The sequence below is a fragment of the Pelodiscus sinensis genome, chromosome 2, assembly GCF_049634645.1.
Source record: "Pelodiscus sinensis isolate JC-2024 chromosome 2, ASM4963464v1, whole genome shotgun sequence".
Classification (NCBI taxonomy): Eukaryota; Metazoa; Chordata; order Testudines; family Trionychidae; genus Pelodiscus; species Pelodiscus sinensis.
In genome coordinates, this window is record NC_134712.1 from 184,696,108 (window position 1) to 184,713,520 (window position 17,413).

Sequence of the window (17,413 nt, forward strand, 5' to 3'; positions counted from 1 at the left end):
TGAGATCTAGGCCAGAGGAGTCCAATGCTCTGTCAATCACTATAACATAGTTTATTAACAAAAAAAGAAAACTATTTAAACATTTATAATTTTAAAATAGTAAATATTTTAATTGTACTCATGCTCATTAGGAGCCAGTTTACATTCTTCTCTATTTAGGTCTGCTACACATTTGTCACATTTGACACCAAACTTCAAGAAGATGGTTCATTCAGCACCAGGCTCTGAAATACCAATTGGATTAAAAATGTCTTTTGAAAATTATTTGGAGTTTGTTCACCATGAGAAGTGCTCCTTAGCCTGTAAGATTTTGAAATGTGGGAGTGAACAAAATTGTGCAGCTGTCCTCTGTGTTAGCCCCCTATGTGTGACATCACAATTGGCTGCTTTTGATGTTATAAAGAGAACATGTTGACTTGAGGTGGGAAATAGGCAGCAGGGGCAGATAAACTCTGAATTAGATTCTGTTTTCATGCAGCTATTTCTAGCTGTGCAATAAAAAGGGAAGTAACACCTCTTCTCTTTCCAGAATCTATGATGTAAGTAGAGCTGATATAACAAAACAGTCTTCAACATTTCCCATGAGGTACACTGGCTTTTTAGAAGGCTTCTGCAGTAATATTTAGATATTCATGTACTCAGGAGTTGTGAATCTGTGGTTTTATATATGCAAGAGGCCTGATCCAGCAAAGTGCAGATGTAGAGTATTGTTATGCAGGAACAGACAGCTTGACTCTGTACCAATGAAATTAAGGGGACTTCTTCTAAGTGATAAGCAGCAGAGGTAGGTCAGGAGAACCTGCACTGAACTCAGTGTTTAAATGTTTTACAAGATCATGGCCAGGAGGCTCAAGATTTTGCAAGAGCCTTAATTAGAGCACTGCTGTGAAGCCAAGCTAGTCTTGCTAATAGTAGAAGAAAAGTCAAGGATGGGAGCATGCAGTTAAGTGTTTCATTTGTATCCTGAGCACAGTGCTTAACTCTGTCTCTCCTCAGGTCACAATCCATCCTTTTCTCTCACTGCTTTTGAGAGAGAGGGAGCAGGGCACAAAATGGATTTCCAGTCCATGCTTCGCATCACAGTTATAGGGCTCCCCTCAAACCCTTCCTGGTCTCCCCAAGCACATTTCCCTTGGTCAAGAGCGCAAGTCATTTTCAGTCTCTTCGGCTGGAATCACACAAGTCTCCCATTCTCAGACCTGAACTTAGGTTGCAGTCACCCACATATCAATCACGATTAACTTCTGAAGGGGAAAGTACTGGGCTATAATGGATCCCAATGGAAAATGTGAAGACTAAGGATACATCTACACTGCAATGAGAAACCCACATACGCGAGTTCAGAGCATGAGTCAGTTCACTCAGGCTTATGGGGCTTGTGCTGTAGGGCTAAAAAGAACCATGTAGACGTTAGGGCTCAGTCTAGAGCCTGGGTTCTGGAGATTCACCCTCTTGTGGGATTTCATCCTAAATCCATATTTCTACACTGCTATTTTTAGCCCCCGAGTCATCTGACCTGGACCAGCTGCCGCTGATCCGCAGGTCTTACATTGCCGTGTGGACATGCCCTAAGAAGAGATGCCTTTCACTAAAGCTTTACAGAGTATTTTACAATTGGTTAATGTATCCCAAGTTACATCTACATGCTTACTTAAGAGACTAAAAGATACCCTCTGGTCTCTCAAATCAATATGCATTTCACAATTTTTTGTAAAAATTAAGCATAGGAAATGAAGCACAAACTATTTATAACAGGAAATTCTAAGCAAGGGCTGACACCCCTTCCTCAATAGGGCTGGGATGCTTTGTGAAAAAGGGAAAGCATCAGTCTTATCTTTGAAATTCCTAGGTTTTTTTTGAGTCATATACCCATAATCTTACTGAAGCAAAGTTTCTTTGTAGCCTTTGAAAGAAATATGCCCAAGCTACATAATACACAACGGTTTTAGTCTGATGCCTGTACTACAATTGTACTCATTCTGTGGATACAGTACAGGTTTTGAAGACAGGTACTCAGTACAATTTCCTATGTCCTGAGAGCACTCATACCTTCATGACTCCCACTGCAGAAACTCCCACATATAGTTACAAATGTTTATTGATACCTAATTAAAAAAATGCTCTATCAATTGTAGGAAATTGCACATTGTGAGAATAATTAAACATTTCCCCAGTGGAGAGGGCCCTTGTACCTCTTACTAAGTGCTCATTGACTCATTTCTCATCCTTTCCAGAAGGAGCTCACTCAGAATAGATGAGAGGAAGAGTGTTTTTGTGGTTAAGACACAGGACTTGGAGTCTGGAATTTGGGATTCTGTTATTTCTACCACGGGCTTCCTGTATGACCTGAAGCCAATCATTAAAGCCATCATTTTTAAGAGACTTCACTAAATCTGTTTGCAACAATTTTTGGATAGCTATCTTGAGAAACTGAGGTTCAGATCCTCAAAAGGTGTCCAAGGTTCCTAAATACTTTTGAGGCTTGATTTTTATAGATGACAATGTCTTACTGCAGGTCTGTCTTACTTTCATGGCAGCTGCAATTACTAAGCACTCTGGAAAAAAATCAGATCCAAAGTGTCTCAAGTTGGTCAACCAAAATTACTGGATGCATTTGAAAATTCTAACCTTAATGTATCTGTGTCACAGTTTCCTTAGCCATAAGTGGGAATAGCAGATTTCCCTGACTTGCAGGGATTTAGAGGGGGTAGTGTATCAGTGTTGGTAAAATGTTCTGATTTTCTTGTGGAGAAGGTATAATTCAAGAGAAAAATACTGTGTTATGGATCTATTTCTTTCTTAAGTGTTTTGGTTTGGGGGAGATGCACTTCAGGAGTCTGGTGTACACATGTGATGTAAACATGAAGGAGACAAACGGGGAAGTGAGTTATCCTCTAATATCTTGGAATCAACATGGCTACAACAATACTGAAAACAACACAAAGTAATTTCCCTCCAAATTACCAGTTCTGCCTTGCTTTGGGGAAAAACCTCGTGAAACTTGGTGGCTCAGCAGTTTTCACTCAAGGCCTGATGAAGGTTTGCTTGAAATTTGCCTGGCCAAACAGTCAGTGAACTATGGTAAACCTTGCCTGAGTTTCAGTTTTTGTTATGAATATTTTTCATAGTTCTAGTTCCATTCCAATGAAATTAAAGGACTCAATTCTGATTTCCACTTCCATCATCCTTTGGGAGTAAGTTTATTGATTTAAAGGGGAAATGATTTAATAGAGATCAGAATCGGGCTCAGAATCAGGCTCAAAGACTGGATGTCAGATTTTAAAAAAATAGATGAAAAAGTCTCCTAAAATATAATCCTGAGTGGGCTGCACATATTCCCGTAAAACGTAGTGTTACATTCCTACACTGACAATACTTCATAATTATGAAGCATGAGAGGCATAAATGGCATAAGACAGACCTAAAAAGATTTTGGCTCAGGTTATGCGGTTTAGAATAAGAAAATTATAGTGCTGCTGTTTAACATTTTTTTCCTCCTCTCTGATAAAGGAGCATATAGAATGTGTCTAGAATTTTTTCAAAACAAGATTCCTCATTGAGCTCCTTCACCACTGCAAGCCAGAATCCTCAGTGTCAGTTTTTGCAGCATTTCAAAAGAGGTACAATGAGTGTCCAGATTTATGGGGTGCTTCATGTGTCTCAGGACTACTTTATTCGTGTAGTCCAATTGATTTAATTTAGCCATCTATGATTGGAAGTGACTGAAGAGCATGTTATTCACATGTTGAGAATCTTCATTAGTCCCATATGAGACAGATGTATACACAAATGCATTTGTGTTGATTAACCAGCCTAAAACTTTCATAAAACTTTCCATGACCATCAGCACATCCATAGGACTCGTATTTATTAGCTACACAAATCGCTCTATTGTAAAGACCCACAGGTGCCTATGAAAAATGAGTATTTTAATGCATTAACCAGGCAACTTTGTTTCAAACCTGGCAACAGTTATGCACACATGTGCATATGCACTGATTTATACATACGGGGGAAAAAAATCTATTCTCTAGATGCAATGAATGCATTGATATTTTTGTGTATGCACTGTTAAAGTGTATGAAAAACTGATCTTCCCTTATTTAAAAAAGTGGGCTCCCCTACAACATTTAGATTCAGAGTTTAAGCACTGTAAAACAGAGGGATGCTTGTTTGAGGGGGATTGTTTCAGCTCCCTATAAACATTGGGCCATTTGCAAAATTTTGTCCTTTGCTTAGATTTTTAACTAAAATCTAAATTTTGAACTAAATCCAAAGTTCAGTAGTAGTGGAGTGATGGCATCAAGAATTATATTTTGGGCACATTGCTAAAAAATTCTTTAAAAAGGAACTATAACATTTGTCTAAAAAATTAGTTTCCAATAAAATAAATTGTACACACAATAGAATTCTAGAAAATAAATTTGCATGAAGGCTGGATGTACCTCCTTTCCTGATCCATCCTAATTAATCGACTTGGAAAATGAATTGTACTGGAGTAAAAAGATGTATTTTACCAAAAAGGAAATTCTCTGTCAATCACTGATAGGCCAACAAGCTTTTGTGGTAGCTCTGTTCAGATCTTGTTGACTGTAAGGAGCCATATCCCTGTGAAAAAACTCTTTGCAAACAGGTTTGTTGATGCACAGGAATGTTTGACAGATTTGATGGGAATAGCACGAGAAAGAAATTATTCACTTTCATAAACCATCACCTCAGTTAAAATAGTAAATAGCTCTCCTGAAAGTAAAGTCAGACTGTAACTTAATCCTTAAGGAGCAACACCACCTGAAATAGATTTGGGGGAAAATACACAACCGTCTGAAATTCAGCAGCATGGATAGCTATATTTATCTCTGTCAGGTTACATGTGAGAAAAATAATAACAGAAGGTCATATCTTGGGGGTAGGGTTTCTTGGTGGATGTATCTAATTCCCATCAACTTTAATGGAAATTATATACAATGCATTGAGAAGAGGACATGCCTCAGAAAAATAATGAATGATATCCAATCTTAAAAAATAGTTTTCATTCTGTGATTTCTACTTTGGAGTCCTAATGTCACTTATATAAGGCCCTTCTCTATTTCCAAATTGTTTGATTAGCACATCTCTCTAATCAGCTATTTCTTTTAATAGATTTACAAAAAGATTCCTTGAATAAATTGTGATCAGCATCATTCTCTCCCCCCTCCCTTCCGCACTACAGGCTACAGATTCAACAACAAATTTCTTTTCACTGTGAGAGTTACCAGGTTTAAAGTAAAATAAAATGAATGGATGAAATCCAGCCCCTATTTGAAGTAAATAGATATTTCACCATAACTTCAGTGGGTCCTGGATTTCAATCTATAATCAACCCTTTAAAGGGCTGAATGGACAAAAGGCCCCGTTAATACCATTATCTCCAGAACACAAATGCAAGGAAGTTACATTTGTACAGTGTTGTAAAACTGCTTTCTTCTAGAGTATATTCTCACCAAGGTGCATGTGTTATTCAGCATATGAGACACTCACATTTAAAGGTTAGCATCATTCTCACACTAAGAAACATGGATATGTGCACACAAGACAAAAAAGACACTGCTTACTGCCTGCAGTGATTTCTTTTAATCACTGCACAATGTGCTTCAGTTGTCTGCATCAAAAGGCCTGGCATTAAAGCATGAGGCAAGGATATTCTCAAAAGAGAGACAGCTAAGTGTGAAGAAACTTGCCACGCTAAAATGTTTAGACTATCTGTCTGAAGGTGTAAATGAGAAAGCAGGGTGTCCTAGCTTGGTTATGAAGAACAATAGTGGATATTTATGCAGAATAACACTAATTAAGCTCATACTATGAACTGTATGGAGTTGACTTTTTAAAAACGTAACTCCCTGGATGAAAATACTTAATGAAATAGAAGTCCTTTATTATGGTAATTATTTCCATAACCCACTGTCTGCTGCATGACCCAAGCTTAAGATAATGGCTATTTTAACAGTTCTTTCTCAATAGCCCAACAGTCCTTAAAGTCAGCATTTGAATTTTTCAGGTGTCTTTTTTTTTTTTTAAAGAAAAATTTCAATTAGAAGTCCAAGGAAAAAACCAACCAAACGTCTGCAAAATTATTACTTCTGTAAGAGATGTTGGGGGGGGGGGGGGGGGAAAGAGAGAGGATGGGTGTATTACTCAGAAACACACACTAGTTGCTCAGGCATATCAGGAAAATCTTGCTTGGAAGAAATCAGACATACACAGACACTCTGACTCATAATTTTTGTTCAAATCTCTTTTCCTTGTAACAATTAAGAATTTTGAAAAGCAAAATGTGGCCACACTTCATGAGTTTTTATATGATTTTTGCAGCTAGATACACAATAAGTATGGTACCAACATATGAAAAGTACCTACTCTTTTGTGGCATCTTACAAAAGATTAATAGGACTAGATCTTCAGCTGGTTCAAGTCAGTGTAGCTCCACTGACTTCAATGGTGCCACACCAAATTACACTCTTTGATGACCTGGACCAGACCAATATCACTATTTGGGGGTGACTGGATGATTCCAGAGATTGCCCAAGGCACATAGTAACCCTTCATTTGTTGGCCACTGATTCAAATCCAGTTATGGTAAAGTAGCAGTTGGTATAAGATTGGAACAATATATTTATAATGTAGATTATAAAGAAATTAGAAATGATGGAATACATAAGACAATTTGTTTGGGCCAAAATCACCCTGGGAGAGAAAACTACTAGAGGTTCCCCTGGGATTGTGCTTGAGGTAAGCTACAATGCGCCCCCCCCCCCCCCCCCGCCCTCAAATGAATTTGGATATGGATAGAAATCTCTAATGTTTTTCATTATATAAATGCTACATGAAATGGTGCGACTTTGGGAGACTAAATTTTTTATTGTCATTTGATCCTGTAATCTCTGGGACTGCAGTGGTGCAGGCTGGGAGCCCTGGGGCTCTGGTGGTGATTTGAAGGGCCCTGGGTTTTAACCTATAACCCTGGGCAAAAGGGGCAGGGCCACCAAGAGAGGAAGGAAGGAAGAGGGGGAAAAGTCAGCTGTGTGCGTTGCCAGTATGAGAGGCTAGTTCTTATCTGTGCATCACTCTTTCACCTTTGGTAGAGACAAAAAAGTGATATTACCATTATATAAGGCACTGGTGAGACCTCTTCTAGAATAATAGGTGCAATTTTGGTCTCCCATTTTTAAGAGAGATTAATTCACACTGGAACAGAGAAGAGAATGGTGACTAGGATGACCAAGGAATGGAAAACCTACCTTATGGGAGGAGACTTGAAGAGTTTCACTCAATCAATCAATAAAAAAAAAAAAAAGGTAGAAGATAGATACAATTGCTCTACAGTAGGGATGTGAAACGTTAACCAGTAAGCATCACCTTTGAAGGCAGGAGACTACTCCAGGCCTGTGGCATCTGCTGTGGGCAGAGGCTGCTCCAGTTGGGCTGGAACAGACTCTATCCATGGTAGAGGGGCCATTCCAGCCTGGCCACGGTGGGTGAGAGGGAGCCCGCCTTAATCCCTAACCAGTTAAACAATTAAATGGAATTTTACATCTCTACTCTACAGATAGTTCAAAGGGATAAATAACTCTTCTCTCTCATATTTTTAAGTGCCAGTGTGAACACAAGAACAAATGGATATAAACTGGCCATCAGTAAGTTTAGTCTTTCAATCAGGTGAACTTTTCTAACCATCCGAGTTACTACAGAGAATTTTTTTCCCGGGTGTCTGGGTGATGGATCTTGCCAACATGATGAAGATCTAACTGACTGCCATAGGTGGAGTCAGTAAAGACTTTTCTCCTGGGTCAGATGGGTGGAGACCCTGGAGTGGTTTCACTTTCCTCTGCAACATTGGACATGAGACACTTGCTGGTTTAAACCAATTCAAATGGTGGATTCTCTGTAACCAAGTCTTTAGATCATGTTTTGAGAAGTTCATAACTCAGCCAGAGGTTATTATTCTGTTACTAGAAAGGTGGGTAAGTTTCTGTGGCCTGCAATGTGTCAGACTAGGTGATCATGATGGTACCTTCTGTTGGTAAAGTCTATAAGATAAAGCTGACAGTTTCTAAGGTGTATGGTGGCCTACATGACTTGATGGTCTCCATAAAGTTCGCAGGGGACTAATGAGCAAATCACAGATACACCATCTCAACTGATGCCCATCAGGGAGGAGAAGCATTAAAGTAATATGGAGTTGAAAAACATGTTCAACGTCAAGGCAAATCACAGTGTGGGGAAACATGCTCTGCTGCTACGGCCTATACGCTATGTGTCCTGTGACAAGAGGAGTTGACTCTCTGGAACTCACAATCTGGCACTTTTCACAAACATTACCTTCACTTAGAACAACCATTTAACAGAATATTATTAAAACAAAATAAAAATCTAAGCTTTCCAAATTCAATATGGCAGTTTAAACAAAAATTTTCACAGGAATGGATACATTTTTAAAATTCTGTGGATTCAAAATGTTATAGCCCATCCATATTTGAAGTGTCCTTTCAAGGGGGGCTAGACTGCAGAGCAACTTAACTCTTTGTTGCTTTTGGAGATGCTAATCCAAATTCTGATTTAGGACACAAGTGAAAACAGTTTGCAATGCTAAATAAATACATGATGATTCATGGGATTGCAGGCCAGAAAGAACCACACATTAAGGCTACGTCTAGACCACATCCCTCTGTCGGCAGAAGGATGTAAATGAGGTACTTCGAAAGTGCAAATGAAGTGAGGATTTAAATATCCCACGCTTCATTTGTACAATTGCGTCATGGCGCTCTTTCAAACAAGCACCATTTCGAAAGTAAAACAGCAGTCTAGACGTGATTCTTCCTAGATGTGATTCTTTCAAAAATGGCAGGATTTTTGAAATAGTCTGTATTCCTCATTTTTTTGTTATTGTGATGGTTATTGTGTTGGGTACAGTTCATGCCAGACCACAGCTTGGGGGTAGGGAGAAAAGGGAAATGTAGAAGCCAGTTTTTTTCTACATGGTGAGTGGTAATAGTGGAGGATACTATCTTTGAAGGTTAAGAAACTTTACATTGATTGCAAAAGAACAATGGTCTGCTTATAGTATTCACCCGTAACCTTCACCAACTGGGACAGAAACCAGTGTGCTTCCACTTTGCTAAGCACGTGACACCACACACCACACTTCACACATACAAAAATACCCAAGTTAGAGGAAGTACAACCCAGTTGCACAACCTTACAATAGCGATCAAAACAGCCATGACAAAAGAGGTAGAACATAAAAAATTCAGGTAACATCAGATGGGGGCACACTGCACCATCCATGCTCATTGATAGCTTATAACAAATGGAGGCTCTTAACTGGGGAGAAATGGGGAAACAGGTTAGCCCTGTGTCTTTTTTAACTTGGCACGGCACAGGAGAGGAATGCAAAACTGACTGGACTTCCTGATGACCTTGAGGATCCCATCCAAAAATTCTGTTAAGGAATTACTATCCTCACAACTGATTTTGAACAAACTGACACTCCTGGAGGGGCCAGGCACCCACACATATTACCTTATTTCCTTGGAGAGGTGGGAGATTGCCACAATCATGGTACTCTGGATCATTCTTCCCTCTTTAGGCCCACAGGGATGCTTCCCATCAAATGTCTGCACTTCATAGAGTTGAAGGGGTGGAGAAGAAGGGGGTTTCTGCAGGGCAGGTGATGTGCTCCACAGCACAATCCCCTGTGGAGCTTCAGATTTCCTTGTGGAAATCCAAAGAGAAGGGAAATTGGCTGTGAACCAACCAACCAATGGGAGGTATATGAGACAGTGGAGCAGCCACCACCTCTGCAAGACATCTCTTCACTGTCCTCATGTATCCCTGACCACAATCAGTGGGATTGATTAAGATGTGGTCTCCAAAATCCACATCCTTCCTGTAGAAACCATGGTTCAAGAAAAATCCACAAGGCAAAGAGATTTTTCTTCTCTGATCAGGAACCCATCTTAGGGGGTTTTCAGCAGGAAGCAGGGGTGGTAGCTTAGGAGAGTGGGGATCTGACATCAGGACACCAACGGCCATGCTGAAAGACATTTTATCTTTAAGATTTCCATGGATCCAAGTTGGGAAAAAGGTCTCTATATTGTGCTCCCCGAGAGAAAGAGGGCCAGTTACAATGTGATCTTTGGAAGCAACTTAACGGGATTTAGATTTCAGACTGACCCTATTTTCAAACACAATGTTTTATTGTCATTTGATCCTGCAATCACTGAAAACATAAAGAAGAAACATCTTCTTCATTATGTGTATTTTTACAATACTGCACATTTTGGGTCAAAGTGCGGGGAAAAGTAGCCCTGTAGTCATGTAAAGTCTTACTCAAAATAGCAGAGAAGTGCAACTCTGGACTAATTAGTGGAAGCAAAATTACTGGACTTTGCAGACGCCTCTGTCAACAGCAGCCTTAAAATTACATACTTGGAGCAATTTTTGTCCTACCAAGGAATATTTTAGGAGACTAAGCGTTTTTGCTCAAATTGGTAAGTGAAAAAGTACTAATTACACCATATCATATTCCCCCCTCAATACATTTTTTTTTTAAAGAAAAGCACAAAATACTTAGACATACCAACAAATATTTCAAGATCTAAGGGGGAAGGTGCTAAGTACTATTATTATGGCTTCAGATCTACTTCAAAACCAAAACTCAAAGAAATTTTGCAGAAGTTAGTGGATACAAAATTTTCTATCGTGGGTGCGATGGACTGGGCCAGGTCAGCTCAGGGCAAATTGCTCAAAGCCAGGGCTACTTACAGCCCTCAACTGGAAACCTTTTCCAAATAGGCCGCAAACCAGTCACACAAAACACTTCAGCTGCCAATCTAGCCAGGAGGAAGCCTCACAAGCAAAACCCCTCAGACACCCCAGCTTTCCCTGTGCCACAATCAGCCCCGGATCTTACACACAGTTGAGAGGGTATAAAACCCGATCTCACCAACTCCGAACAGTTCCCAAAGAACCAGCCACAGTCCCAGGCCAATTTACACTTTAGCTCTTACCCACAAGAGCACGCCGGCTCAATACTTTAGAATCTAAAATGTAAAGGTTTATTAATAAAAGAAAAACAAGGTTGAGAATAAGATTGTTAAGGAGACTACATTACATACTTGATGCATGCTCTTAGTAGAGATGTTACAAACTGCTAGCTTAAAAGTCTATGGTGTACATCCTGTATTAGGATGGGTCAGCAATCCTTCCTGGCTCTCTGTCCCTAGCAAGGCCTCATCTGGAATCAGGAGCAAGACTGAAGACAAGATGGAGATGTGCTCATTGGATTTTTATATTCCTGGTGTCTCCCAAATTGGAGCTGGTCACATGATCTAGTGACCTGTTTGTGTTTCACAGGCAAGTAGCCATGAGGCACTGCCTGGTTTGCTGACTTCCAGACACATTCCTCATGTATGTATTGGCCACTCAGAGCCATTGTCCATGAAACAGGGCTAGTTAGCATAGTCATTCACTGAATTATCATTCCTCACAATAGTCTGTCCAGGCCCATTGCTCACTCCCAGGCAGAGAACATTTACAGTACAAGAACAGAGCCCATATTCATAACTTCACATACAAAAATCATACAAGTACATGAGTAGCATACATAGAATCAGCAAAGCATAAGCTTCCATTTGACCACTCACAGGGCCCACTTTGTACAGAATTTGGGGCAAGCACCACCGGTGGGTGCAACAGTGATCTGTATGCTCACTTTAAAATCCAATAATGTGACAATGAGCATTAAAGAAAAGAAAGAAAGAAAGAAAAAAAAAAAAGACCTGTCCTGCAGGGCATTAAGTGACTTCAGTTCCCTCTGAAGTCCATGAGTATGACTACCTACCAGTTGGGAGGAAGACTCCCAGCACTGGTAGACATATTTGCAGCAGTGGAGTTCCTGCTAGTGCACTAGAAATAGCAGAGTGGACATTGCCGCATCAGCTCAGGTTCAAGCTAGCCAGCTGACGTCCAGCTCATCCTACCCAGTGGCTCTCTCTCCAGATGGGTAGTCTGAGCTTCTCTTAGTGCAGCAACATCATCACAATTAATATGTAGCTTACTAGCAGAACTTCTGCTAGCACAAGTCTACCTGCCAAGACAGGGATTCTCACTCCCAGCTGCAGCATAGACAAGCCTTAAGGATTTTTCAGCATTACTGAGTAAGAATGATGGCCAATAATGTCAAATTTCAGGAGTGGCTTTAGGTGCCTGAGGACAGACACTTTAAAGAGGATGATTTTCAGAAAGTATTGAGCCACCCATCATGGGGAAATTAAGCTTATTTCAAGCAGCTCAAGCCCCCACAAGATGTTAAAAATTAGAGGGGCTCAAAATCATTAGTCACTTTGAAGAACTTTAGTACAGTTTCTATTTTTGCCCCTGAAAATGGATGAATTATTACTGGCTTGTAATTTTCATCTCTGGACTCTTCCAAACTTTGCTTTCTTGTACTAACTAGAATAATAAAAATTGCATTAAAAATGCACTTACATTAGATAGTGATGTGAGCTAGGAAAATTCGTACCTCAACCTCTTCTCCTGAAGTAGCAGACACACCAAAAGTCTGAAAACAGGTATGTGGACTCATACGCTTTTACTGCTGGACTACTGACAGCAGAAAAATTGACAATGGCTTATCTACACTTCAGGTCTGAAATACCTAGACTCACTGGAATCACAGAGCTGACTAAATCCTTTCTTCCAAAGGAAACAAAATTAGTACCATGTTTTTTGTAATGTTTTGCTCTTCTGGGCGAGCTCTATAAAAAATATTAAAAATCCCATGGCACATATTGGGAAAACCTGTTTGCCTTTAAAAAGTCCTTTTCCTTCACTCCACCTTGCTAATACTCAACTACTGCTAAGGTGAAGGTCTTCCTGAGCTTATATAGTTTGTGAAATGCTAGATTTGGAATGAAAGACATTAATATAACATAAAATACTATTCAAGTGTTTTGCTTTTCACATCTTCCTTTTCTGAGAGTCTGCCTATTCCCTTATCTGCTATATTGCCAGAATTCATTCTCCCCTTGGTTCCGCCCAAGTTAAAAGCCTTAATCATACCTTTGATCATGTCCAAGCATTCTGGAATTTTGGAAATTCTCTCTTCCCATGGCCTCTTGAAATCTCTACTCTCTAGACTCCAGGGAGTCCCAAATGCTGCAGCCAAATTACTTTCTTGTTCTGGGAAAGAGAACCATATCATTTTGTCTCTTGTAAGATATGAGAACACAAAAGGCTGCTCAGGGGAATTAGAGCCTCATAACTCAACAGTTGCTAGTTATTAATTCTAGAGGGCAGATCCTCAGTTGATATGAATCAGTGTAGCTTCATTGCCTTCAACAGAATCATGCTGATTTATGCCAGATGAGGACTTATCCTCGGTGTACTTCACTTGCACAAAGGCAGTTATCCAAGGTATCTATTAATGAGCCCTATGCATGTAAAGAGCCGTGCTGTGTCTTTACTTGGCTAATTGCTCTGAAAATGACACTGTGGCACCTTGCTACTTAGACATGTTCTTTGGGTGTATTCTCTCAAATTCACTTACTTTTCCAACAAAAATAAGTTTCTCTTCCTTTTCTTGGAAGAGGCAATACAGTCATGAGAGAGTGAGATGGATTTTATTTTGGCACCTGCATCAAAATAATTTCTAATTCAGTTCAGTTGCAGAGCCAAATTATGCCCTGAGATACAACAGTACACTTCATCAGTGCAGTTGTACAGGTGTAATGAGGTAGAGATTCTGAAAGATAATTTCTATCACTGGTGACAATGCATAAGCCAGAAAAATCATAGTTTGACCTACAAATCACAGGTTGAACTTGTGCCAGAGGCTGTTAGATATGCTTATATATTACACATACCAAATTCCATCTAGAATTTGCTGATTGTCAATACAACTGATTTACTATGTCATGTTTACAGTTTCTTTTCAAATTAGGACCACGCTTTAACTTCTTGACGTCTCAGTTTCCCCGTTTAAAAAAAAAAAAAAAAAAAATCAGGATATTGGTGCTTAACCACTTTTATAAAAACGTTTTGAAATGTACTGAGGAAAAGCATTTTTTAAGTGCCAAACACATATTAATAGAACATAGTGTTTTGTTGTTTTAGAATATTTCTCTTCAATACAGCAATACAAAAAATAAATTATACTAGTGTATTAGGATCACATTAGGTAAAGCAGAGCTACTCAACATGCATGCGGCCCACAGCCTGTTTGTTTGCGGCCCACGGTGCGATTTCGGTTTACACGAGGCACAACAAGCAGCCTGCGGGTGGGAGCCAAAACAAAAAAGTAGTCAATATAATGGTCTTCTGTAGATATGGTTTTAGTAGTTAAATTCCTGGACTGTCATTGCTCATTAAAAGTGCTGTAATATGGGTGGAAATTGGGTAAATACTGCATTTTCTTAATATCAGCAGAATTGACTTAAATGGGGCCTGCGTGTTGTGTAGTTTTGACTTAATCTTTGTATTCATGCCCATCAATGTGAAAGAAGCATATATATATTTGCATGTACATGCAACCACAGTTAAGTTGCGGCTGTCTGTATGCACTGTGAGTATCATTGTGGCCCCAAGGGCTTCCAAAGTTGAGTAGCCTTGAGGTAAAGGTTGTGAAAGGGCTATTCCATTGTATTATTTGATGTCTATGTACACTTAGAATACCTATTTGCAGGCAGGGACTGTCATTTTCTATGTGACTGAGTAATGCCTAGAATAATGGGGCCAGCTCTCAATTGGGTTCTGAAGCTGTTGCTGTAATATAAAGTGTAACAAAAATAATAATCTTGGAGCCATTACAATCACACACAATATCCAAACTAAAATCAATTGGATTCTAGACATTATCAGCTAATACTTTAACAAAACGTGTGCATATACCCCACTCTTACCCCATCTCAGCTAATACAAGTATTTATGTTACTTCACAAACATGTTGGGCCTGATTCACTACCAGCTGGCATTTTATGTAGCCATTTGCAACAGTACACAGTGAGCATTCTACTCTTAAGCGTGTTTATAATGTAACACACAGTGCAGTAAAGATAAAGGAAAACTGCTGGGTGTGTTGACAAAAGGATGCGGTGATTCTGGAAAGGTCAAAGGAAAGAGTCCTTTAATACACATGGAATGTTTGTGGGACAGAGGTAGATGGTGTTCTAATAACTATAATTGTATGTTAGCTTGTGAGATAAATGCAAAACATCAACCCTCAATGTGCATGTAACAATGGATCTGTTAGGTTTTAAGATAAAAACTGCTTTAAATGTCAGGAGCCAGATTCTCCTGTGAGTCAGAGGTACAGCTAACCTTAGAATCAACCCATTTCAAAGAATCAGAGAATCCTAGGGCTGGAAGAGACCTCAGGAGGTCATTGAGTCAAACCTAATGCTCCAGACGTGGCTTCACCAGTGTCAAATAAAGGGGAATAATAACTTCTCTAGATCTCATGGAAATGCTCCCCCTAATGCACGCTGCTAATATGCCAATAGCCTTCTTGGCTACAAGGGCACACTGTTGACTCATATCCAGCTTCTCATCTACTGTAATCCCTATGTCCTTTTCTGCTGAACTGCTACTTAGCCAGCTGGTCCCCAGCCTGTAACAATGCTGGGGATTCTTTCGTCCCAAGTGCAAGACTCTGCACTTATCCTTGTTGAAACTCAGATTTCTTTTGGCCCAATCCTCCAATTTGTCTACGTCACTCCAGATCCTATCCCCACCTTCCAACCCATTTAGTGGAAGCTGTGGAGGAATGAGCCCAACTCTCCTCTAACACACCCCATTATAACACTAGAATGACTCCATTATTTCAGTGCAGTTGCTTCACACACTTCTCTGAGAGTAGATGAGAAGAACTGGTCCCATAGAGACTGGACTTTTGGACCAGTTTTAAATAACTGATTTATAATATACCATATAATACATCTTATATTTATTATAATATGAAATAGATTAGAGACTCCATTCATTCTTAATGATGCCACGCATCCAAAAAGGAAAAGAGGAACAAATGAAAGAAGGCCATTCTAATCAGGTTAATTTAGGGAAGGATGCCAGCAGGAAAGGCTTGCTAACTGCCAGCTGTTTCAGCACAGGAAAAGAATTTTCCTCAACAACAATCATTCTGGGAGTGAAACTGGCTCCAATATCAGTATAAAGGGAGGAGCTGTGATATTACAGAAAACGCACAATAAAACAACAAATTGCAATTACAGTCACAAGATGACAAAGATGAAGGAAGTGGGAAATTAAAAAAAAAAAAAAAAAAAAAACAGTCATAACGTGCCCCCCAGGAATTAGTCTTTTTTCCTTCAAATGCCAGTAACTTTTAGAATAAAAAAAAGCATCTGTACCGAGACTTTGTTTTAAACATATGCTTAGCTTTAAGGACTGTTAATCACGTGATTAAAAGCTGTCACAAATAGAGATGGAATTAAGCGCGCGCACACACGCACATTTTTAAATTGTGTCCCTAATTATGAACATTATTTTATTGTTTTAGTGTAGGGGTGGTAAAACTAGTCTGTTGGACCTTTTGATCTGTCCCACAAGCTCTCTCCAGGGAACGGGGTCAGGTGCTTGTCCTACTCTGGAGCTCCAGCCTAGGAGGGAGGATGGGGCCTCACCATGGCCGGCTCCGTGCAGCTTCCTGAAGCAGGGGTAGCCTGGGGGATCTGCACGCTTCCCGAAGCAGGGGTAGCCTGGGGGATCTGCACGCTTCCCCCATCCCAAGCATCAGCTCAGTAGCTATCACTGGCCAGAATCCATGGCCAATGGGAGTTATGGGGGCTAGAGACATTAACGGGTAACTGGTTAACCAGTTACCTGGTACGCAAAGAGCAACCCCTGCTCACAGCCTGCCTCGGGCAGAAGGATGCTACAGCCCCCGCAGGGCCCCTGCATGGGGCTGCTGGCTCCCAGCTCTGAACAGAGCAGCCAAAGCAAGGGGTAGGAGGGATACTCCAGCCCAGCCAGGCTAGAGTGCCTCCCTGCCTGCGCCTATTTGATCAGTTAACCAGTTAAACAATGTTTAACTAATTAAATGGGATTTTACATCCCTATCGAAAGCAGTGCCTGAAGACTGGGCAGGATGCAAAGCTAGAGTGGGAACGGGACACTGCTTCTAGGAGCCACTTCAGGTAAGTGCCTCCTGGAAGCAGCGGGGTGTGCCAACTGAACCATAAGCAGCACTTTGATTGGATGCAGAGGGAGTGCACAGCTCTCACAATCAATATTGTGAGCAATCAGCACACACTCACTTCACGTGCCTTGATTTAAGTGCATCACTTTAGTAATATCAATAGGAAAAAAAGATGAAGACAGAAAGCAGTGAAGACTGGCAACCCTGCACATGAGCAACAATAAA

The 17,413-nt window shown here is 40.2% G+C and overlaps 1 protein-coding gene across 2 annotated transcripts in view; it reads right to left on the bottom strand.

The window, feature by feature from the left end:
• TGFBR2 (transforming growth factor beta receptor 2) overlaps positions 1-17,413 on the bottom strand; it is a 72,123-nt gene that overhangs the window by 50,392 nt on the left and 4,318 nt on the right. Inside the window, exon 2 of one of the 2 annotated variants that reach the window (XM_075921978.1) lies at positions 13,099-13,218. The exons of the other annotated variant lie outside the window; for it this stretch is intronic. Coding sequence (XP_075778093.1) covers positions 13,099-13,218 — 120 coding nt within the window. The remainder of the gene's footprint in view (positions 1-13,098; positions 13,219-17,413) is intronic. 2 annotated transcript variants of the gene reach the window in all.